At 40.3% G+C, this 26800-nt stretch overlaps 1 protein-coding gene across 12 annotated transcripts in view; it reads right to left on the bottom strand.

The window, feature by feature from the left end:
• LOC131468847 (kazrin-like) overlaps positions 1-26800 on the bottom strand; it is a 160946-nt gene that overhangs the window by 21058 nt on the left and 113088 nt on the right. For 11 of the 12 annotated variants that reach the window (XM_058643499.1, XM_058643500.1, XM_058643502.1 and 8 more), the window contains one exon: positions 21049-21156. In XM_058643499.1, the coding sequence (XP_058499482.1) occupies positions 21049-21156 (108 nt within the window). Of the gene's footprint in view, positions 1-13007; positions 13280-21048; positions 21157-26800 lie in introns of those variants that run through there. The other variant, XM_058643511.1, reaches the window with a different exon arrangement.

The raw sequence follows: 26800 nt of genomic DNA, 5'->3' as shown, positions 1-26800 counted from the left end.
TGTACTGCCCAGAACACGATGTTTTGCCAGTGCACCGCTCTAAAACACACCTTTATACAGTCGATAAAAAGTGAGGCGGCACATGGTTTCACTTGTAGGATGCTTCTAGAAGTAACTTTCCCGTCTTAGAAGTAACAACCCGTCTAAAGAACTCTTTTTACCCCACTGCCATCAGAATCCTCAACAGCTGAACGGGACTACAATAATCCTGTCACCTGGTTACACTGTCACTTTAATCTGTTACCGTCACTTTAAAACCTGAAACATTGTCACTTTAAATCTGTGTGCCACTTTAAATCTGTGTGTCACTTTAAATCTGTGTTCATTTTATGTACAGTTCATATTTTTACACTTATTTTATGCATATATGTTATTTTTATTTTATTTTAGTCTCTTGTAATATTTATATTATTCTTATGTATATTTATACTTTTTTTTTTACAAAAGCATCTCTTTTTTACTTTTTTTTACTTTTTTACTTTATGCTGGTGTTTTTTGAGTGGACAGCAAAGTAAGAATTTCATTGTACAGGGAAACGTGTTTCTTTACTGTGCATATGACAATAAACACTTTGAATTGAATTTGCCAAACAAATCTAATGTGCACTGAAACGTGCCAGGAAATCACAACACGTGTGCACAGAGGTCAGCTGGCTTGCAACAAATATTATTTCACCTCCCTCATTGTCATGCTGTTAAAAAAGGTTCCATCATTCACTGCAGGAACAGGAATGGAAGCAGCCAACAGGACGCCCGGCAGCTCACTCTAAAGCATTTGGACAACTCCAGAATAATGGGAAATGGACTTTAAAAAACACTGAGGAGTTATTTCCACTGGGCTCTTGAAATAAAAATTCCAACTTTCCCTATAACCAACTTCCCAACTTCATATGTTTAGATTAGGTAGAGGCAAGAGTAGAGGCAATACATTGATCATTAAATGACAGCACGTGTACATTTAAAGCTGCTTGTTGAAAATGCACTGTATTTTGCGATGAGAAGAAAAGAGGTGATATTCAGTGGCTGGTGTTTTGAGGAGCTCCTCCTTTGTGTTGTGCAAAGAAGCAAACAATGAATTAAAAACATCAACAGAGAGAAATAGATTGTTCCTCTCAGTCTGAGTCACAAAAAGTATTAGGAGTAGACGCGGAACCTCTTTTGCTTTAAAAACAAGCCACAAAAGACAAACGTCACACTTCAATTTCTCACATTAGTCACTAAAAAAAAAAAGGAGTACATTTTAATCTACAAAAAAAAAAAAAGTATTTTCAATGAGGTGCAGTATCATTTATTATGAATGAGTCATTCTACTCAGTTCCATGCATCCTCAGGGCAGAAGGGGGGCAGTGGTTAAGGAAAACTACTCAAGTACATCTGGCATGGCTCCACTATCAAATGCCTCTAATAAATAACACTTCATATTCTTATAGCCAAGCTTATAAGATCGATGGGAGAGATGTGAATATAGTAGACATGTGTAATATGGCCCAACAAAAAGTAGTTATCCAGCAAATGCTTTGGATTCTGGGAATTGTGATTGTAAATTTGTTTTGTTTCACATTTTTACTGCACCATGGCATGATTACGGAGTAAGAGTTTATTGTTTATTATTTATAGCTCATTGTTATAGGTATGTGAATAACACATCTACTCTATCGTCTACTCAGTCTTCACTCCTTTTACAACAGACCTGGCGTCCTACTCACCCACAGTTCTGATTGATATTTATACTGTATGACCTTCAACACCACAATCAACTCTAACAACAAGCCGAAATGAAGGACGTGTGGTGTACACTTATTTTTCTTCTTGCATCCTCATCTTAAGCGCTCAGTTGCTTTCTCCTACCTCCCCCTTCTCACCGTCTGTCCCCCATTTCTCTTGGAGGCAGATGGCCGACAAGGTTTCTTTCTTGGCTTAAAAAAGGGTTGTTTTGTTTTCCTCCATTGTCACCAAATGTCTGCCGACAGCACAAAGGCAGTTTCCCTCCATAAAATGCCTTGAGATAGACGGCTCTGATTTGGTGTTACAGAAACAGAAACGGAATGAAATCATCTTTCCTGCGTGGAAGCTGAAACCTATTATTCCCCATACCTTCTCAGGCCTTTTTGAATTCTTTAATTTGAGTCCAGTGACCAAATGTAAGAGGCTGAGCTGCCTGCTAAATAATGCAAATGAAATGTAAAAGAGGGTTATTAGGAGAAGGGTCGAGAGAAAAACGCCGGCACATGGAGTGTCATTACACTGAGGTATATTTAATGGAGCAGATAATAGAACCACATTTTATGGAGCAACTCAAGCAGCGACAGTCAGTTTGCGTGCGTTCCGGAAACAATGGACCACAAGAAACATTTCATTATTTAAAAATTTGATTACCTATTCAGAAATTATGCACGGACTGACTATGCAAAGGCGGCACAATAGGTTATAACTAAGGGACAGGACAGGATTTTATCTTTAATAATGTGTGTGTGTGTAGTTCTAGTACTTTAGGATGCTTTCTGGCATAAACACTGAGCTTATCAGGACCAGTGGTCCTATTGGAAACCAAAACCTGGTCCTAATGAGGCAGAACCCCATTTTTGGAGGCACTGATTAAACTGAAGATAAGTTAAGATTTGAATTTTGGTTAGGTATTTAACGGTAAGCATTAACCGGTAAGGATTAAAGTTAGGTGGAGCTAAACTCATGAGCTAAACAGATGTTTTGTTTAACTTTAGGTTAAGAGGTTAACCCTGGTTCTCATACCATCACTGTCTTATTTTTCTGATGCTTTCAAAGCGGATCGAATGCCATCTGGATCTGGGTCCCTGGGCCCAGTATATCAAGCCAACCCTCACTAATCTGGGTGTTAAAATGGCCCTGACCTTACGTTCAACAGTCAGATCGGGGCCGTCGTAAAAAAAAAAATCAAGTTTCTTTCAATTGAGGCAGCTGGACAAAGTAAAGCCAATTCTCTCGCAGCAGCACTGTGAACCAGTAATCCACGCCTTTGTCACCTCTCGGCTGGATTACTGTAATGCACTTTATGCAGGGGGGTTAGTGGGTCCTCCATCACTCGTCTTCAGATGGTGCAAAATATATATATATATATATATATATATATATATATATATATATATATATATATATGTATATATATGTATAATATGACCACATTTCCCCCATTCTAGCTTCACTGCGCTGGCTGTCCGTACATTTTAGGATTCACTGAGCTGCCACACCGTCACACACCTTCCCGCTCACTCAGGTCAGCTGATCAGCTGCTGTTGTGGCCCCTAAACAGTGAAATAATCTGCCTGTGCACTTTAGACAGGCCTCTTCCCTGTCTGTTTTGAATCTATTCTTAAAACTTGTCTCTTTCCATTGACACTATTTAAGCTGTTGACAGTAATTAATATTATATTGTGTTTTATTGTATGGCGTCTATTTTTATCCATGTTTATGCTTATTTTAGTTGTGTATTTTATTGCCTTGTGTGAGCTTTTTATGTCTTTTATTTATTCTGTCTTTATCTATTATTCTGTGCAGCACTTTGGTCCAATGTGGTTGTTTTCGAGTGCTTTATAAATAAAGATGGATTGGATTGGATTGGGATTGAAACTTCTTTGTTGTCCGTAGGAGTCAGTGTACTCCCCAAAGTTTAGGTTGAGTCATAATCATAATACATATATTTACCGAAGCGACTGGCTATCTATCATCCGAGTCATGACGACTTTAAATTCCTGCAATTGACCGTCAACAGGTCACTGAACATCTACAATGTACCGCACGTAAAAACCCATCTAAATATTCCACAGCGAGTTATTAGCAGAGCGTGTGAAGTGTAAACAAACACGTTATTGTCCTTTCTAGCCTTCTGAGGGGGAGCATGATGCTGGAGCACTCCAGATAAGACTGACAGACGTTGATGGGGGAGAGGTAAGAAGACAGCCACATTTTTTTTATTTTTTTCCACTGGCCACATATCCTCCAGGTTGGCAAGATGGACCCGCTGTAGCTCTGCCTTACAAATGACAGTCAGAGTGGGAGCTTCCTGATAAGTGCTATCTCTCCTGCTCTCCCCTAAAGGACTCCTTACAGCTCAGCCCCACGGAGGAGCCTCTGTGCAAGGGAAGCCAACTTCCATGACATTAAATATATAAGGTTCAGAGTAATGATAGTGTATTTTCTCAATTAATTATTTTGTTACTAGATTTTTGCCTCATTTATTATTTTGACCTTTTCCGTACATTATTGTAAATGGGACACATGCCTTGCATGGTATACACAGAAACAAAAACTATACTGTATGGTATATTATAATAAAGTAAATATAATGACCAGCTCAGAGAAGGTAATGGAGGGAAAAACATTTTTATAGAAGTCGGAGTGGATAAAGAACTGCAGCATAAATGCAAAAGCCCTGAAATAAGCTATACCTAACATGGAGACAGGCATAGTTACTGTAAGTTATACAAACCTTTAAGTGATGCATTACAGGATAACAACATAAATAATGATCTGGTTTGTTCAGATTGTAAACACACACAGATATCACAGATGTCATATTTATACGCTGCTGTTTTTAGCCGCACATCTGGGAACAAAACATTGGCTGTGGTTTGTTTTGCAGTGGTGTGCTTTGTTGCCATCACAACCAGTTCTAGTCAGGATGAGAGGATGTATCAGGGTCAGATGTTCGCTACCCTCTGACTGTTGCTCTGAAACTTTAGCACCGCTCCGTTCCCTGCAGACTGACAGAGGCAGCAGATATTTCTGCTCCTAAGTGACAGGTCTGACATTAAAAGGGCACATTTAACAAGTGAAATAACAGTATAAGCATGTTATGACTATGATAGACTTTATTTTCTAGCTTTGGTTCATTAATTCAATATGTTTGATTACATCACAAGGAATGTATGTCGTCCAATGATCAGAGAGGAAGTGAAGGGGTCAACAAACACTGACTGTTCTCATCACGTCCGCCATAATCACCACTCGCACAGGAAAACCGTGACCACAGACTATTAATATCGGACCTCAAATCAATGTGGAGGCTGAACCATGATGAACGTTTGAACCTACAATAACCTATTACCCTTTGTCCACTTGGGGGCAGCAGAAACAAGTTGTGGAACAGTTTGTAATGCTAATTGCTGTGTAACACTTCTGACTCCGCTTCTCTGCTCTGCTAGCAGTGTGCACTTTTGTCTTGTCACTGAAAACAGATGTCTGCTGTGGTCCAACGTCATGTGTCAGCAGTCTATTATAAGGTAATTTTATACATTTTGTTGAGGGTAACAATATCCATGACCATCTAAAGTCCTTGCTACTAAAAGTATGGACATGCTGTTGGTGTTTTCTCTCGCTGACGCCCTGATATATTGAACCTTGTGGGCCGTTTCTTGAAAGAACACCAAAGAAAAACCATGTTCTTCTGAAATAAGCCTTCTGCGATTCTGAAGAGCCACAGGGATACACTAAGGCGGACGACAACTGGTCTTTGTCTGAATAGAAATGTGTACATTCATTGACCTCCACATCTCTGCCTCAACTCTGTTCCAACTCCCTGTACATACTTTACACATCTTTAGTTATTATAATTCAGTGAAACAGTAAATAAAAACGGGCTACTGATGTAAACGACAGCCTTAATGTGTGCATTTGCATCTTATCAGCCATGAATCAGCCGACATGCAGTTAGTACCAGTGAATTATGAATATGCTCAGTGTTATTTCCCATTCATATAATTTAAACCGAATGGCTGAGACTAAATTATCCTGACATTAACACATGAGCGCACATGCAAAGTCTGACTTTAGATGCATAAACCAATTGTGTTGGGTGTAACGAGAAGCAGTGCAACTCTTTACTTAATGCAGGGAGTGATAAGCAAGTCAGTTAATGTGATTAGTTTATACATGATGCTTCTATGTAGTGTGAAGATGATGTGACCACAAGCACAGCCGCACTCTCTGTAGGTCTCTGCCACATACTATCATACATCATCCTGTACTGTTCTTCAGGTCCCAAGTTTCTTCCCTCACCATTCTATAAAAACAGCAGGATTTAATTCAGAAACCAAAGTTACAAAAGAAACAACAATCTGTGAAATAGTCCACTGGCCATGAGGCAGCTGAAATTGGACCAGACTGGGACAGAATTGCAGGACAAAAACAGATAGGGAATGACACAGAGAGTCCGGAGGGGGAATTTTTTTAGATTGGTTCTGCCTCTTCGGGGTAAGTGGCAGGGAAAGATGGGGTGGGTTCAGTTTGTGTCTGTTTCTGGAGACAAAATCAATTAACAGGCCAATTGTTCCTGCAGAATTCTTCTGCAGCCAGCTCGCTGACTGAGGACACAGACCCACAGAATAAAATAATGCTACCGTGATAAGCAGCCTCACTCCACCACACACCTCAGTGTGTGTTGAATCCTAAACAAAGCATAAATAATGAAGCTGGCGCAGTGACATCAGATATTCTAGAGGGGATATTTCTTTGATATGACAACAGTGTGATTTAGTGATGTTATGTTCTGCTGCAATTACTGCAAGTGTCCACACTTCAGTATAGACGGCATAGCATGTCAAGCTTCAGTGATACATAATCATTTACATCTTCATGAAGAATGTCATGGTCAATCGTGGGGAAATACTGAACCACTAAGATTTCCTCAGCAAAGATGAATGGATCTGTGCACAGTCACATCTCAGCCACAGTCTGTGCGCAAGGAACATTGTACCGTGGCCTGTGCAGGGCAAAGGAACAAACCAAATCAAACGTGTGAAATAGAAAAGTGAATAACAGAGCAGTCAGGCACAAGAATGTGAGCAGCAAGTGCTTTCATGAAGGAAGGCCACACAGCCCACATCCTCCTGTTTGCTTTGGACTTGGCAACTAACCCCGTGGCTGTGCTTGAATAATTACATTCAAACAGATGCTCTCCAAAACCCATTCAGAGGTGCCACACTGGGTTAAAAGCTCGACCCGTCACAGTGATCCTTTGAAAAATAAAGTACCTAAAATAAATGACGCATTTGAGTGGTCATGCTGATGTGATTAAAAGTTCTCGCTTTCTTCATTCTTCTGTAACCAAATGATCAAAAACTTGAAAAGAAGTCAATGACAAAAACGTCCCTCCAGCTGAGAGGCTTTTCAGACATGTGAACTGATTAAAATGCTGCACTACGTAATAACATTTAAGATGATTTATCTTCAAAGGAATAGCCTTTATTTAACTTTATTTAACTAGAGATGCCTGTATCTAAACCTGGGGTCCACTGGCTCTGTCGTCATCCTCAGCTTCCTGTTGCCTCTATCATCTTTAAAAAAAGCCATTATTTTACCTTATTTTTCCCCCTTTGTGTGCGGATCACACTATTATGTTTCATCCTATTACAAACAACTTCACAAATCTGACATGTCATCAACTGAGACTTGAGACTTGTCCTTGAAACTAGTCATTTCTGCTAAGGAGTTGGAAATATGCAAAAGGTACAGAACCATTTTGCAGCAAATTATGTGAGGGTTTCGGGGTGGGTGTAGTTCAAGAGGTTGATCAAAAATCACCGTCTCACTGTGAAAGAGGGAATATTTTTGACATTTACATTCATTTCTAAAGAAATAATGTGCTCTAATGAGTGCCATTCAAGTCTGAACCTTCTAATTCAGCCCACTGAACTTTAATCTCTATGTAGTCAACTTTAATCTTTGTCAGAGTTACTTTAATTTATTTAAAATGAAAATCTAAAGTCCAAATGAATCATCAGCTATTTTGATAATACAATTGATCGGTTAGTTTTTTAATAATTAAAACAAGCTCTCATTGAAATCATTGAATCAGATTAATTTTGGTTTGTGAACGTCATCATTTCGAGGTTTGGGAAACACTGATCAACATTTTTCAAACTTTTCTGACATTACGGGGACCAAACAAATACTCCATTAATCAAGAAGGTAATGAACAGATTAGTCAATTATGAAAACAAGTTGTTAGTTGCAGCAAAATCTGCATTTAAAACGTATGAAAACCCGTCAGTAAAACTGACTGAATTAATGCCGATGTGATTTATGGTGAATTATGCAACTCAAGCAGGTTACATTTTGTACTGTAATTGTAGAGAACATAATGGAGACTCAGGGGCTGCTTTAAAATCATCAGTATAAATTACATCAACACTGTACATCAACTGAGGGTGATCTGCCAACACACAGGTCTCTTTACAACTGACATTTTTCCCTGCCTTGAGATTTGAGATTTTTAATAGTATTCTTATGTTAAACCCAAACACATGAGGTGATAACATGTGTGATAATGTTTGTGCACTCCTGCATTCAGGGCAGACTGAATGAATGAATGAATATTTTTCCAAAAGCCTTTCATCTCAAATGAGTCATTAATAAAAGTCATCGTGTGCGTCTGTCTCTCTCTCACACACACGCACACACACGCACACATGCATGTGCGCATCTTTATGGGGCCATTGATAGCAAATTCATCAGTGGCTCATGACGGTATCTGAGCCCTGACTGATGAAGGCAGCCTGCAGCCTGTTCTGTCTCAAAACACTTTGCTCTGGATTAGCTAGTGAATTCTCATGAGCAGAAAGAATATTCTCCCAGTGTTGCCTGAGGAGATGACAGGGTCACGTCTGATGGCAATAAGAAGAAAAGGAAAAAGAACATACCTAAGGCCACTTGATCACAGAAATACGACTCTAATATTTACCAAGACAGCGATGGAGAAAAGCTGAGAAAAGCTTTGCTTACAAAAAACAAAGAAAACTATTCACATATTTTTATGCCAGTGTCAGTTAATAAAATAATCGTTCTCCCTGCATAGCTATGCTTTCACGAAACAAACAAGTGAACAACAGAATTCAAAACCATCAACTTAAATGCACATCTAGGCCATCTAAATGATCACGTCACTCACAGCACGACTCCCTTTCTTCAAGTCTGCCAGTGCCGATCAAGTGGCGTCTGCTTTAACATCACAGAATCTGACATCCACATGCTGGCAAGCCTATTTCACGCTTCAAATCCTTAGAGTAATGGGGGCTGAACTTGTGCAAGAGAGGGGTTAAAACGGAGCTAGACTGAGAGCAAAGAAACGGATCGGAGGGAAAGATAGGGGGTAATCTCCATCGCATTCCACCAATATCTGCGTCTGTTGGCTTAAAGCCCTCCGACATGTCTGTGGATCATATCAGCCACACTGGCTCAAGCTCGCCTGACTATTCTCTGAGCGACACTAACAAAGATACAGAGCTCAATGTGCGCATATTTTTTGTCAAAAAAAATAAATAAATACAGATATTCATTTCTTTTGAGTACTTCTCGTCGGAGGACTGAGCACGAAAGGCTTTCAAACAAAGTATGTAACATCTGAGTGCCATTCAAGTTTGCATCATCTAATTCAACCCACTGAACTAACAGTCTACTTTCATCTTTGTCAGAGATAGTTTGGGGAATGCAGCGTTCACTTCTCAAATCAATTTGCATTTAAAACTGCGCGGGAACACAACCACAAAACTGACAAATGCAGATGTGATGTTCATGGTGAATTATCACGAGAGCTTTATAAACATTTCCTTTTTGCGTCATTTATACAAAGTTGCATAACCAGCCCCCCCCCCCCTCTCATCTCCACAGTGTGTACTGTACTGTCAAATTGACAGTAATCCTTAAAAAAAAAAGAGATTACTTTTCTGAGGATTACTGTTTGTTTTCAAGTCTGCCTCCGTGCGATGTGAGAACCCCAAATAAAGAGATTACTGTCGTTCCGCAGCTGCAGATGAACAGATACTCTGAACAGATTTTGAAATATCTTCGCTTATGGAGAACATCCACAAAATTGGATGAGGTGCAGCTCAGGTCGTGATCGACGGATGGTTGGATGGAAGATAATATAGCTGGCAAATACAAGGAGTGCTGGAGGGATGGAGCCATTCAAACAAAAGTAAAAGAAGTGCAAACCAGGTAAAGTATCGCAGCCCGTTCACACATGTGATAATGAAGGTACAGGCAAAGCAATTATCCTCCTCCGTGATCTTCATATTAGCTCCTTCACATTTATCATCCTGCAGTATTTTGTTTAAGTCAGCATTCAGCTGGTTGTTAATCCTGCTATAATGCACAATGAGCCTACTCCTAGATATTGCAATTGCAGAGACATCCACTATTTGCTTTTTTTATGGGGGAAAACTAATTATGTGTACATAGCTGTCTGATGTGGTGTGTGTGTTAATGAACTGGTGTTTTTTGTCCTGCTATGCAGCTACTGGTACAGGTTTTATTCTGGATGGCTTGGACATCATGGCAACATGATGAGATTGTCAATTTGTAGCGGCCACTCACTGCTGCTGCCATGGTTATGCTTGCAGACCTGTGCCGATTATTTTCAGAGAATGTCCTGCTGTCTGAGAGTAGGAGTCACGTAATGCCAGTCAGTGTGGTTTAGGATTAGGGTTTGTGGTTCCATTCCCTAAACCTCAAACATACTGTACTAATTCACCCATAGATTGATGGACAGGTAGCTACTGTATGTGTTTCTGTGTATGAGGATGAGCAATGACCTCATGTGCCAAAGTCTAATCATGCTCTTACATCAATTTCTTTTCTGGTATTCCTTTCTTCATCAAATCATCATGGATTGATGCCAGAACTTACTCTCTGTGCTTACGTTGAAAAGGCAGCTCCCATTTGATGTGACAGACTTTCAGTCTTGGAGCTTTATTTACTGTCGTTTTCAGCTCGTTTTGAAAACTGGCAACAAATGTGACTTAACAACCATTAGCTTCATATTTCACTCGCAGGATCTTATCAAGTATCTCCAGGGGTGACCATGATTGTTTTTGGCACCTTCATATTTTGTCTTCATTGTCATCTCAGCATGGCTTCTCTCGGTGACAGTATTTATTTTTGGCAAAGCAATATGTTTGTTGATGTGTGATTTTTGCTCAGTTTGAAGGAATGCAGGGTTTTGTCACAGTGGTAGGAGCTATACCTCCTCCACTGCCTGATGTAATACCCATGATGAAACTGTGCCGCTCCATCCAATTTGGCCCAGACTATAGTAAGCAGCTGAATTAATGTGAGTTTTTGCGGCAGAGTAAATGTGATAAGGCAATGAAGTCTTCAACCAGGGAGCTAGATAATTAAGACTCCTCCTGGAGACATCCTCAATGAAATACAAACTTAATTCATATTCTTGCAAAGGAGCAGCAAATCTGACTTAGCCCGTCTCATGGTTATTATAAATACACTACTCTTGACGCTTTTTTTTCTTCCCCGACAGAAAGCTGATTATCTCTAACTTGTTCTAAATTGTCTTCTGAGCACCACAATGGGAAGAAACCAGCTAGCATCCGAGGGAGCCGCTTACTGGATCCACTTGCAACACTCGCTGCGGAACGAGGCAATTACACTGGCGGGACCAGAAGCAGCTGCTCTTACAATTACGCTGTCAAAATGAAATGGCCCGGAAACTGCGTACTGACACGTCCATGTGGTGATTGACATTTGCATATACTGTCTGTAGATGCGTGCAAAAGCGAGCGCACACTGACAGACATTAACGCTCAGTCCAGTATTGGTCAACAACAAAGCACGGTTTAGAGAGAGCATTTATCCACAGGGTGAAGTCCACTCTGGCATCATGTTACTCAGTTGAACACACTACTTTATCTCTGACTGACAACCTTGACACATAAAGGAGCAGTGTAATCCAGTTCATCTGATGATTTCCTGCGATGTTCCTTGATTGGCAGGGCTGACAGAGCTTGGGACACCACGGACAAGATCAAAACCTATATATTCTGCTTGGATACTAACAACAGCAGGCGTGATTATATATAATCTGCTATGCTTACATGTAGCATTGCATGCATGATTTATGATGTCCAACACTAGCTTGCAAAGACAGGCCACAAATGACCTAACGAGTAATCACATACAGGGCTACACATAGAAACGTGAGACAGCATGGTAACTAACTGAAAACAACAGCAAACAACATAACCAATCCTGAGATAGTAAGCTGTGAGGATAGCCACTGGTAGCCTTGAGGTGTTTGTTTTTGCTCTGCAGGCACTCACTGTGTCACAACCACACCTCATTGTTACGCTTGAAATATTGACAAAAAGTACTTTAAGAAAACATTTCACACAGTTTGACCTGTTCCTGTATTGCTAGTGTATGCAATCTAAACACCTAAGGCGGAGAGCACAGGGTTAAGCCATGCTGTTATGTGCACCTTTACTTTTGTGCTCAGGCTATTTTTAGGTCAAGGTTGACGAGCAGGTAAACTACCGGCATACAATAAAATGCAGGTATTTGGAAGCAAAACAGAGGGGAACAAAACTACCGGTTTTCTCACAATCACAACACTTTCTCAGTTGCAATGTAATGCTTTTCAGATACAACCAGACACACTGACGCAGCAAAAAAAAATGCAGAGGAATGTGAAATGTGGATAAAAAAAAAAAAAAAAAACAACTGCAGCCAATGATCCCAGCACAGTGTAATAGGAATAGGACACAAAACATGGCTGTTTGTCCTTTACTGTACAAATACCAGAGGCAGTATCACCATTGACCAACACTACTCATTAACAATCATAGTCTTGTTTTTCTAGATCCGAATATGAATCCCCACAGAAATCGCACTCCTCATTGTCCTATTTGGACAGAGGACAAAAGACTGAATAATAATCAATTAATTGTGCAGTCCCCGCACCCTGTGTTCATGAGGTTAGTGTGGGTTAAAGTCTGCCAACGGTTCTGCACTAAAACATGTGACTGTGTGGGTGACTCACTGTCAGATATGACACCTGCCAACATGAGAGCATGCACTCTTTAAGCTAAAAAAAGAAGCACCCAAAACACAGATATTACTTCTTTTCTTCCTTCCTTAAAAGGGAAGCTTAAAAACAGACCACCTCTACCTTTTCACTGGTAATGTTTTGAAAGTGTAGGTTTGAAACTCATTATTTCAGAGCACTTGTCACTTCCGCTCACTCACCAGACTTCCTCTGGTCTGCATCTGACTTCCTCCCCTCCTCTGGGGGGAGTTTTCCACGGGATTCCAGGATCAGGTCAGGTGTTTACTCTCAGGACAGAAATGAGGGACACAATCCAAAACTCCTCAGCTCTCACTCAGACCATGACCGTTTGTTGCCCATTCAAATTAGGCTTCACTGACGGGAGAAAGTACATCCAGCCGCTGCTGCAGCGTCTCTTCCTAAGGTTACCTGTTCTAAGCGACTCCCATGTGTCCAACGATACAGTGCAGCCCCTCCCCCCCCCCAACTCAAATGGATTACTAAGTAAGGAGGGAGGAGCTCAGTGGGGCCGTCCTAATGGTTTTCCCACATTACTCAAACACACACATACACTCACCAGTGTGAGGAGGAGCCCAGCCAAGGTGTGGGTTTACAGGCAGGTGGGTGTCAATGTGTGTGTGTGTGTGTGTAGCCCAACACCTGCAGGCTACATAGCAACAGGTCTGCCAGCTGTTGACTTGCCTGAGGATCTCAGTAACCTAAAACCTTTAAAAAAAAAAAAAACACTTAATGTATAATGAGCTTAAATACTTAAAAATATACCATAAACAATTGGGTTGTTTTTTTTTGCTTTTACTTTGCATTATTTAGCTGTTTTTTTAAAGCCGTCAGTCCACATTTTTGAGTGACTTGTTCAAACTAAGAGTTGTACAAAGTCGGTTAGAAGGAACACAGTGGTGGGTGAATGTACACAAAGGATTCTCACCATTTATTGCTTGAAATTACAAACGATTATGATTAACTTGCATTTTTTAAAGCCACCTTTAACATTGTAATACTTATTTTATTACATTGCGATACCTTTTCTGGTTGGCATGGAAAGCGAGCAAAGCAAATACTATTCATCGCAATACAATTATTGCAAATGAAAGTAATGTGTTCACACAACCTGTGTATTCTTGTTTTACACCTCCTTTGCAGTGACACGTTCTTGGAAGCATGTGACTGCACGATGGATGATGTCTGAGTAGTCGGACAGAAGAAGCCCTAATTTTGAACAAAACTGATAAGCCTATGAATTAATTAACATTTATTCAGCTCCCTGCAAGGACAAAGATAAATGCTCTTCAAATGAGCAGAGCTACGAGTCAGACCACAAATGAAATCGCTACAATTTACACTTACATGCCGAATTAGTCCTTAAAAAAAAAGGCAAAACTGCAGTTTTCTTTTATACTACAATATTTAGGTTGAGGGCTGACCTTAATTTTAAGTATTATTACATTTAAATGGAATTAGTGCTGCACGGTACCGTTACCAGCAAAGGACCTGCTAACACCTTTGCTCTTGAAAATAGTACACTTCACTGGTATCTTTATGTTTTGATATGACATACAACAGCATGGCAGAGTGTGCGTGCAGTCCTCTGCTCTCAGTCCCTCGAGACCTAGTGGACGCTGTAAGTGTGTTTAGCTCTCAAGGTTACAGCGAAATGAGAGGCAAGTGCTTTTTGTCAGTGGTCCATGGCTCGTCAACAAAACAGATGCAATAAGCAAAATATGGCATTGTTGTGGGAGTCATTATGGCCATCTTGCCAAAGCAGTAGCATCCCAGATTATGTGATAGAAAACATCATGTTCACACTTTCACAAAAAATAAAACATGAGTGCATACAACGTGATTCACTCTGTCACTGAGAACGTTCTCCACCCACTGAGGTTGATGAGTTAGTTTCGGTGCAACTGAAGGTAAATTGGTTTTTAACAATTTGGCAAACTAAGATGCAGGACCCAAATAAGTAAACACAATGTTTATATTGTTAAATGTTACATTTGCTATAATCTGCTAGCATCCCAAAGCAATCACATACAGTCAAATGAATTACAGTAATCCAAATATTAATATTAGTAATACACAAGTGTGTTATCAAACCATCAAATCCTGAACAAACAATCAAACACTTTGTCGAATCCGATTTAGAAAAGACAAGTGATGAGAGCACGGTCTCTCTGTCTCCCTCGTGATGTATTGTGACATTATTTTCCATTATTTGCTATATGGTACTGTTTCAGTATCCATTTCCACATATTTGTGTCGGAAATTAAATCCTAATAAGTTATAATTAAAAACACTGAATGAAAAGAAACTGTCATCTTACCATTATAGGATATTAACTTTATTCAGTTCAATAATCCTCACTGTTCTCCCTGTGGTCTGTGTCAGGTCCAAGTTTTCTCAAGCTCCATTAATCAACAAGGCCACTATAGGGACAAGTTGTGAAACATCAAAATCATTTGAAGTTTACAATAATGAACTTAATTACATGGCTCATCGGAGCCTCCATCACTCCCCACCGGCTAGAAAAAGCACGTTTGATGCTCCACAATTGTAAATCGCACAACTGTGACTCTTTCTCAAACACCTAATGCTGCTGGCGTCAAATGGTTGTATGTCAATTTCAGCACAGGGAATCAGCAGAAGCATAGGCAAATGTTTTGCTATTATTCAAAAAAGTGAACACATTGACTTTGGATTCAATAACTCTGTCTTTGTAAGTCCACACATAATGCACTATTATGTGAAAAGGTAATACAGCCCATTCAAAGAGGTGTTTGTCTCCAAAACAGGTACAGGTGCCATTTATTACACTACCAGTAGCTACACGCTTTTGTGCGATCAGATGAGACCATGGTGCTTTGTGCTGCGACTGCGTGCATTAAAGTATATCATGATTTCACTTAATGATAACACCTAAAGAATGCTCAGCAGACAGCGGCGCAGCCTTTAACACGAATGGAGTCCACTCATTGATTTTTGTTGGAGCTTATTTCCACTCATACAGTCACAAGGCCGTTTCATGAAATAGTAACACATTTCTACAAGCAGGTGGATGTTGATGTGTGAGTGTGTAGCTCAAGGCTGCAGTTATAGTCACTATAAAGGACAACGTATGCCCCTGCCTACAACCTAACAGCTTCACATTACAAATCCAAGGACGACACCCTGGAAAAAGACAGTCAGACAGAGAATTGGACAAACTATAAAAATAGTGTCGTTCATCGTGTGGGTTGTGAAGTTATTTAAAGAGCTTATCGTGCTGGTAGTAATGTCTGGAGAAGTGGCTGAGAAATGATGGCGGGGCAGCTCCCTAAAGGCAGGACGACATGCAAGAAGGACATTTTCTGACAATTGGCAATGGTAGTGGGATTATTGCCATCACTCAAGTCACGTCAAGTCAATTTTATTTATATAGCCCCACATCATAAACACAATTTGCCTCGAAGGGCTTTAGCAAGTGACACCCTGTATCCTTAGACCTTCACATCGAGTAAGGAAAAACTCAGCCACACAGGAGGGATTCTTCTCCCAGGACGGACCAATACAAGCAATGCACAATGGAGCACATAACAAAACCATCCTATTCTGCTCAGTAGATGGCAGACTACAACATATTAATTACACCATTCTTATTGCAGACCTGTTGGGACAGCTGAGTGTAATGCAACACGGAAACAGTACAGCTGCAGCTCAGACACTTATGAAGACAAAGAGGTAATCAGCAGGTCTGTTGGGCATCCTAATTAAAAGACTGTACTTGGCACATGCTAACTATTAACACTGCGTTAAGACAGCATCAACACACAGTAGTAGGGATTGCGGGACATCAGCATATTAGCTTTCTGTGACATATGTGGCTCAGAATGCATAGTGATACTGTGAACCAACATTTACCTGTTAAAAGTGGTTACGGCGAAATTGCTGCCGCCAACTTCTTTCTTTATGTGATGCATCGTTACGTTTCTCTCAGTTGTGAGATGAGGTGATGAGTGCAGAGCACGTCCTTAAATGAAAATCAATGGATGTAGCCAATCTCTCTCTCTCGCAGTCAGTATACACAAGACTTCCAAAGACAGCAGCTTCATTTAACACTACAAGGAAAATGCCAAATGGTTATCGTTCATGTTAGAAAGAGGTGAGAGAAAAAGAGCACGAGCACAGATGTGGTCAATTTCTTATCTGTGGCCCGCGACTAAGGCGGCATCCATCTTTTTAATGGCCGTCTTCAGCGCTACTTAATTGCCATTTCTTGTAACAGACAATGCACACATTAATGGACACTGTGTCTTCATCCTCTTTAGCTGCTCCCCCGACTCTTCTGCTCAAGACTGCAAAGATCTTGGCATAACCCTCTGCTGAAGATCAGCCAACACGTCAAAAAATGTAAAGTACAATAGAAAAAAAGGAAATATGGTCCAAATGGGAATCATTTGTACAACAAAAAAAATAAAATGAAATACTGCAGTATTGTTTTGGTTATGGCAGCACTATTGTTTGAAATTGTGCCGCATGTTACCAAGCCTATCAGCACCTGTGTGTAAGACATTTGTCTTCAGCTGTCGGTCTGTTTCCGCTCTAAATGATTCAGTGTTCATTTGCATTTTAATAAAGTGACACCGCAACAATTGATTTTCATATAATCTCTCCGGTAGAACTGGGCCATTTATCACGTGTTGGAAAAATCTAATTTTCACATCCAAAAATGCGTTGTTTTAAATCTACAACACAATATGTCAGATAGAACAAAAGACAAAGTTTCCTGACTGCTGTTTTCTACTACAGGTTATGTAAAGTTATGACATGTCTGTGCAGACACGAGGCCACACATGGATAACTGCAGGGGGTTTGACAAAGAATGTTGAGGTCCAACATTTGTTATGACCTTCAAGAGATTGTCATTTCCTCTCCCATAACCTCACACACACCCCAATCTCTTTACGCCTTCACCTCAGGCAAAGCACAGAAATGGGGAAGGGAGGGCCAAAGTTAAAATGTCAACTTAAAGTAGTTTGTTTGAAACGAGACCTCACGACGTGCAACATAATAACGCTGATCTGCTGAGAGTCTAAAAAAAAAACCACACGCTTAGTGCTTTCTTATCTTCTCTACCACGCTGACTCACTCATGCAGATTTCTCTGTTTGCTTATCACTACGACTACGGATAGTACATTTCTACGTTTTTCAGACCAGCTGCTCTGGGTCTCTTCATCAGCTGTTTGACTTGCCGTTCTGTTTTCTCCCACATTCCAGTCTTCATTTTCAGCAGTCAGTGAGAAGGAACCACCAGGTGCTGCTTGGTTCCCTCCCAAACCTCCCATCCCAGACAGCCAATGTCCATTTCCAGCATCACCTCGGTTGCCAATTTAGTCTTGCCAGACGCCAACCCAGATTTTGCTGCCCATGGGCCTTTTGAACAACTATTTGTAGGACAGGAAAATGGTATAACACCATTTGGGCGTTCGCTTGTGTCAAAGCTCAGTCCAAGGTGGAATCAAAAAATAGAAAATAACCCCTCAGTAGCACCTTACCAGACCAGAATATAATGAGGTAGGGGTGTAAAATGAATATGGTTTTTAATACTAACTACCAGACAGGACCAAGCACAATATTCACTATTAATCATCAGATAATTGTTTTATTATACACGTTGAATGCAACAGACTTTGAAGGAGCAAATTCTCATCCAAGTTGCTTTGTGCTCAGCAGGAAACCAACAATCACTTATAGATCAGGGTCCAAAGAAGTTAACTAACTAAATGCCTTATTGGCAGAAGCAGTCGTGAAATCCTCAGAGGAGCCCAACACCCACAGTCACAGCTTTCCCTGCAGGTTACAAGTACAGCATCAGTGTTGTGAGCTCAATATACAAACTAAGATAAGATTTCTTCATGTCTATACAGCATGTGCTGAAAGAACTAAACAGTTATGCTTTGACGACTACTTGGGTTAAGTTTCCCTATCAGTTTAACCTTTTCACGACCATCTATAATCCTCTATCATTGCAGTTATTCGCGAGAGGCAAACACTGCTTCCTTTAACAATTATAGTCAAATGACAGTAGTGAAACAACGTCTGTGTTCCACAATGGTAAACTCACGTTACAAGCCTTGTTCTTTTCCGTTGCTCATTGCTGAGCACTATGCCAATAAGTTGAAGGATTTCAATCAGCAACATTTAAAAAAACAAAACAAAAAAAAACCAACGTGAACCACTGTGTCCGAGCATTTCTGAGTGGCAACCTCTGTTGTGAGTACATTACAGTGGAAAGAGCTCAGTATTGTTGCTGCAGGCAATTTAAGTTCCACACTCCCAATACCTGTAACAGGGCTTCGGTGGGGGCAGACGTTTTGGAAAGTGTCAGCGCATGAGAAAAATAGAAGTACTCAGCAGAGACCACTCCACACCCACACCCACATACACCTTCATAGACGTCATTGTTCTTTTGTTTCTCTCTCTCTCTCTCTCTCTCTCTCTCTCTCTCTCTCTCTCCACACTCCCCTTTCTCTGTATGATTTCCTCTCATTAATCAAAATTCACACACGCACACACACAGGCAACGCTTCATCCTCCTGCAATCGTTCACCTTGTCCTCCTCCTCATGGAACATTATGGGCAGCATTTTTTTTTTTCTTTCTCCTGGACGCTCCAAATGAGCTCTTTGCAATGACCTTTCTATTTAAACCTGCTCACATGCCAAGTTTCACCCAGTTGGTGACATCACGGCCAGTTCATGTGCAGAAGCAGCACCTGTCTCCCTAATGATACAGTGCTCACTGCTTCAGTTTACTTCCCTTCTCTTTCCCTCTCCACTGCAGAACCGGAGATGAATTCGCTGATAACACAATCACTCAGTCGCCTTTTTGGTATGTGTGTGTGTGTGTTTGTGCATGGTTTTTCCAAACACTGCCCACCTGTAAACATTCCCAGCATCACCACAACATCAACAGAGTGGAGAAGAGAGCTGGTAGCCCCACATAGACCTGTGCACACTCACATTAATGAGAACAGGGGCCCTGGGGACTGACTGTGTCACACGAGATCCATCATCACGCTGGCAGCCTGTGTAGAAGTTAAAACTTTATGGTGTAGTTACTTAATCCGAGAGATGTCTTTTGTACCGGTGCCATCGTAAGCTACCTTGATCCTCTCTACAAGACACCACTTCCTTCAGAAAGGCTTTTGTCATGAAAGAGCTGGAACGTGAGCGAGACAACAAACTTAACTACTGCAGGCGTGTTTGTCACCTGGTCAGAGAAGACTCTGGGAATAGTTTAGGAGCTGGTCTTTAGGATGATGATATGGTTCAACACGATGTAAGTGGCTGAAAAATAGTATTCACTGTTCACCCAGCCACGGTTACTCAATTACATAAAGTGTGAAAATTGACCATTCAGATTTGAGAGTTAAACAGGGTTTAAATCAACCCTGTGTATACTAGCAGTGTGTGAAATCTTACACACTGTACATTAAAAGTGTTAATATGCACATGATCAAATTTAATCTTGGTGAATGTTGATATATAGATCCAAAATGATGACATGGATTTCTAGCAAAATGGTTTATTTCAAACCAATGACACGAATGAATGGAGAATGAGCTACAACTGCACTTTCAACAGTCACCAGGAAATACAAAAAAACAACATAATCACCTGTTGAATGAGGGAGGAGGGTTATCATCATATATGTCATACAACCATTGTCTTTGTCTTGTTATGGAGTCTTTAAATAGTCTGTCTGGCTCTTTTAACATCTCTGACAGGACTCACTAAGTTTATATTATATTATTATTATTATTTATTATATATATATATATAGAATATATTATATTTATTTATATATATGTACACTTATATATTTATATAAGTAGCCAGTCACAACCTGGACCAAAAGCAACAGTCCTTGTCAGCTCAAATAATGTGAAATGACAAAAACTGATTGACAAAATTAGCTACTCCTGCATACAATCCTGGTGTACTCGGGTTAGAAATGTGCATTTCAGTGTTCTTAATTCTGTGACTTTGCCGTTTTGTTTCCTGTCCTGTTTTTACTTTGTGTGTCAAAGTACTTCGTAAACTTGTGTGTTTGCAAAGGTGCTGCATTAAATAGAATTCTTATTATGTTTCTAAACTCTCTGCTGTATGTGCGTCAACTCTTCCTTAACACAACGCGGCACTGAATTAGAAATCGAGCTCTGATTCAGCAGAAGCGATCAGGGCTCACCTTTGTCGAGGGAAGCATCTGGAGAGTTGAAGTCCATGAGGCTGCTGATTTCAGTCTTGTAGCTGAGGTCAGCTGCTGGCGCCTTCTGTTTCGGTTGAGGAGAGGGATCTGGGAGGAGGACGAATAACAAATAACAGAGTTAACCAATGTGCCACAAGATCAGGCGAGAGAACTAAATGATTTCAAAGATATACAAGGACAATTTGGTAAACATCTCAGCGATCACTGTAATTCTGTGTGTGGGTTATGTTTGTGAGCAATCAGTAATGCAGTACAACGACTACGAAGAAATTAGGACCATGAATACGCATGAATAACATGTGATACATTCAAGTCTTCATCAGTGTAAATATTCACAAATATGCACAAAATATACTGCGGTTTACAAACTAACAGAGTCTGTGTTGGACAGAAAAATGACACCAATCAACTCCACACGTCCCTCTTAAATACATAATGAACTTTCTTGCTCACTCCTTAGTGCTGAAGCTGTTTGCTATGTTTTAAGCATACAAGCTTAAAACCCATGCAGAGCAGGTGCCCAATCACATTCAACACATTCACTGCTTTAAGAGACTGCTGGATATAATTATTAGCATTTTTATGACCCAAGGTGTGATTTGATTTTTGGAAAGGTTCAGTGATTTCTAAGATACTTTTTTTTTTTACTTTTCGGTACCCAACTAGTAGAACGCAGTGAATACACATATTGAATGCATGGCTCCAGGTCAGCTCACATAAAAGTGTTTGTTAAAATGACTTTACCACGTGAAGCCCACTTCTTCTCATGCTTCTAGTACCACTCAAAGATGCATGAAGAGTTTTTCCCCCTGAGACTACAAATGTCACTTATATTTAACGGCACAATTCACTTTCAAGTAAACAAAATGTCGCCCTTTTTACTTTTCCCGCTCTAATCCTCTGTGGCCACCTCCTCTTCCTGCTCTTCTCTCCATCACCACCCACTTATTAAGATGTTATTACTGGTTGAAGAATTTGTAATACTGCATAAATGTGTGTAGGCGAGAGGCTTTGTGACACTAACCCACCGCGATCATCTCCATCTGAGGTGAAGGTGAACTACAAGTCACATTGCAGCCAGCAAAATATTCGACTAGGAGTTTCTTTTGCTTGAACTCAGAGTGCACACCCATCTGCTTGCTTTAAGCGGCTGCTGCTGCCAAGGGGCCTGGTGAAAATGTTTAAATATCTTCTCTGCATTGTGCCCTTGAAAGCCACCAAGGGAAGAGGAAACCATGACAGGAAAGAAAAAGCAAAATAACAAGAAAACCATGACGGCGGCTTGATGAGGATAGAGGTGAAAAACCTGGGGAATTCATTGCGCTAAGTCTTGACTGGAGATTCTGTTAAAAGTACACGCATGGAAGCAGTATGAAATATGTCACGTCACAACTAAAACGGTGTGACATTTAGGAAGGTTACAGGATTTATTTTCATATGGTTTGGCTTTCAAGTATAAAAGTCTGGCTTTCACACCGAACTAAACATATTCCAGTGCAACCTATCATCTAATCAGCACCTATAAATGTGTAATCTCATCAATATGGATTTTAAGTGTGATGTTGTTTTTATCAAGAAGTAGTGAGATCTGTATAGTCTGGCACATGGCATCACTGTAGGGAAGGGACATCGTAGTCTTTGAACGCAGAGTCTAGTTGTTGCTTAGCTCTAAATGTGAAGCTGGCAGACAGACTGTCAGCCCGCCTGACCCACAGGAAGAAGAAGACCTTTTTGGACGGCAGACAATTTCAGAAACAGGATTACAAATTGTAACTTAAGCGTTTTTCCATTTAAATGTTCCATTTACTTTCACACAGTAATTATTGAATGTTGATAATCTTGTGAGTGCTCACTGTATATAATCAATATGTGTAACTGATGTTGTTTGAAGAAGGGTGCATTTTTCTCTGACTGGAATCTGAATAATGCAGGTGTAAAACACAAACACACACACACAGCCTAAATTGTTCCCCTACCTGCAACCTTACCCACTTAATGCCTAACCCTAAGCTACAAATCATGACTTGTTCATGCTTCTCAGTGAGCTCCTGCCTCATTAGGACCAGGTTTTGGTTTCCATGAGAACTGCTGGGTCCTGAGGGTCAGTGTTTGTACCAGGGTTAAGAAGGACATGAGGACAGTTTGTCAAACAGAAGATGACATTCTTGGATTCTTCAGCTCTTTTTTTGCCATTTCTTCACTTAAACTTGAATGTTTGTTTTTTTTGCAGAGAAAATGATGGACTATCTGAATGCCTAACATCTTTTTTTCCCACACAATTATTTCCACTTTTATGCACGCAAGCCCAAGATTTACATCTGATACTGATCCTTGCCAGGGAATAATCCATCTTCTGAAAACAGAGATAGCCAAGCACCAGACTTTTTGTGCATTTGAAAAAAAACCCCCACGTATTTTGCAGAGTCAGTCAAAATATAATCTGCAAAATTGAGGTGTGGGGTGTTCATTTACTGCCTGCGTCTCCCTTCACAACAAGATTATTATTAACGTCAGTTTGAGAGCTCTTATTTATATAGGTCCTGTTGCCCACTTCTACCAGATGTACTGAGAGCAGTTCACATGTCAGTGTGTTTCTCTATAATTACCCCTTGCACATGGTAATGATCACTGATGTAGCCTTTAAATCACCGTGAATTACTCGTTCTGGTTCTCAGCGGTTGACACAAACACGGGAAAAACATTCCTCTTCTCTTTGTCTCTCTGACAAGTCCAACCACTCAGGATGACTTCATTTTCCATGGCGCACATTATTCAGGCATAATTGTATTAATAATGATAAAACACTTGAAGACCTTGGTGGCCATACAAAGCAAGATAAAGTATCCTGTGCTCCATTACGAAGTAGAACGATTCAGTTGGCCAGCGATTTACATCCAAGTCCTGCACTACACCTGACACCTGAGAGTTCAAGTTCACAGACTGTAGCGATAATTCACGTGGCCACAGTCTGATGATATAAAAACGTGCCATACTGTAATGCTCTGCTGCTCGAGTGTTCCAGAAAGTCCTAACGGGAAGATCGAGAGGAATTGTCATCATGGTCAGACAATTCTCTCTCTCAGTCTTGTCACCACTTCTCTCCCTTGAGCCATCACTTCATCCTCTGTTGACTGACTCTGATGTCACCTCTTCTTTTCCCCCTCCTCCATTTTCTATCCCTTCTCTGTCACCATTTTAATGGGGTTCCCCCCCGCTCCTCTATCTTGCCATATTTTATCTGCCGACGCAGCGCAGGAGACGGCGACGGCTGGAAGAAAGGAAGACCCTAATGACTAGTGGAGGTGATTAAGGGGAAGAATAGATGCTGTTGCTGGAACCTTCACCAAGCTGCCCATGCTCCCCAACTCAGTCTGCAGGCTGCTGATAGGCACTGACCCTTTTTTTTTCTCCTTGCGTCTGCCACTTGTTTTTAATTGCACTGCCATTCTCTGGTCCAGAGGCTGCAGGACATGTGATAAAGCGTGCATATATTCATGTACTGATCACCAGCAGCCAGGAGAGGACTTTCCCTCCTTGCATCACCTGCCCCAAGACCCCAATTCAAGGTGTTCTATAAATATCCTGGAGATAATTGGACTTAATGGACCAGCAATGTGATTGTGAAGGCTGGTGCTTAACATTTAGCCACCCACGCAAACATCCTTGATCCCATTGATTGTTCGTTGTCCGTTCACACTATGATGAAAGGGTGTTAAATGTGCTAGGTGGGCCATTCAAAGAAAATGTGTAGACTGGGAATGACAATATGTCACATTTAGATCACATCTGGACAGCTTTAAATATTATCTGAGATATAAAAGATTATGTTCATATTACAGCTTTAATTGTATTCTGACAAAACCCATGGACTTATAATATTAGCAGAATGCACATAGCAGCACATTACTTTGCTTTACTTACATAGAAAACAGAATATGTGCATAGTTAAGTAAATAATAAAGTGTTGTATTCTCAAAAGGATCTTAGAACAAAGATGATAAGTGCTTTGTTTGTTGCTTTTCTCTTCTTTTCTGTTATTGTGTGACACATGTAAGCTTTTCATGACACTTCATCTAAAAAGCACAAACACCAAAGATCATTATACTGACGCTGTCCTTTTAACGGGTTTTGGGAACACGGGAAAAACAGAATAATTACGTAAAATTGTTCTGTTTATTCAATTGTGTACAGGTTTGTCAGTGTAAAAGAATTTGAAACATGGATAACACTACAGTGTGATGACAGATTTCTATCATGGTAGACACAATTTTAGTATTTTATGACATAATTTACAGATACCGAATAATGAATGTCCCTAAACCCTGAAAACAACCTTGCGTTTGTCTTGTTTATATTAACCTCCACACTTGGAGATGTGTAGTAGAGCACATCTCCACACTTATGTTCCACCGACAAGGCAAAGAAAATATAAATATGACTGACTACAGACAACGGACTACACACCGATTTATCTGCTTTTCATCAGTGTTGAAATACAATAAAAGTTATTAAAATTTGGTCATCTAAATCTCATCAAGTATGATTTTCTCTGATCCTTAATCTGTCTTCATCCAACAACTAGAGTGCAAACCTCTGCCAAGGTTAACGATGTTTAAAAAAAAACAACGCATGCGTACATGGATCAACACCAAAATCTAATAATATCATCTCAGGGCTACAACCTACATTTCCAGAAAATGTCATCTAAATATGTACTTAATTTTTTGGAGTCAGGCAGCTCATGGTCAAACAAACACAAAGGTCACGAGGTCAAATAAACAAACACAATGGAACCAGAACATCTTCATGTTAATGCAGTAGTAAGAAAAAGGGGCATGTTCATTTTTAATTATGTCCTTGAATGTCATTATTACAGCTGCCATGTAACGAAATATGATTAAGTCTCTCCTTCAACATGATAAAGACTTTGGCGCATGTTGGAGGGCAGCAGGAAGGGGAGACGGGCTCTGAGGTTAAGTGTGCCAGTAAATGGAAGTGGACAGTTGGAAAGAAGTGAGTAAGAGAAAGATATTAATGAAAGTGTCAAGGCGAGGGTGAGAAACGGCCGAAGAAGAGAGACACAGAGAGACTCGGGGCATAGCAACCAGGTAGGAGCAAACATAAGAGGAACAGATGTCAGGAAACAAAGCGAGTATGTAACGAGATTTACATTTCCTCCGTCTCCTTCAGGGAATGTATTTACTCAGTGAGTGTGAATGATGGAAATGACTCTGCAGCTCAGATTCAGAGGAAAGGTAAAGAGGCGAGACATATTTATAGTATAAAAGTACAAAAGTCAATGCCTCCAGATTCCCTTTGTTTGACAGAAAAAGTCTTTTAATGGGAAAAGTTTGGAAGACAGTTTGAGTTTCACTGACAGGAGCTCAACACAAAACGCAATAATGACAAAGACAGAGCATTTTCTACAAAAGTAACCAAGGGCAGAATTTATGTATAAATAAATGAGCTTCCCCTGTTTCAAAGCAACTGCCACTGGTTCCATCCCAATGTTATTCTTCTTTTCCTGTCTCCTACAGTACTGCAATGTAAGACGATATAGTCCAGCCTGTGTGTGCTCTCAGAGATGTTGATTAAAATAGCAAAAAGACATATTCAGCCACGCCGTAAATATCAAATCAGCAGCTAGAAAAAGCCACAGACAAAAAAACCCAAAGAAGACACAATCATGAGTTCCCTCTTTGGCGAAAAATCATCCCTTCTTCCCAAACTC

This window comes from Solea solea, chromosome 11, assembly GCF_958295425.1.
Source record: "Solea solea chromosome 11, fSolSol10.1, whole genome shotgun sequence".
Lineage (NCBI taxonomy): Eukaryota > Metazoa > Chordata > Actinopteri > Pleuronectiformes > Soleidae > Solea > Solea solea.
The sequence above is the reverse complement of the archived record's forward strand: the minus strand, read 5'-3'. Positions and strand labels throughout refer to the sequence as shown.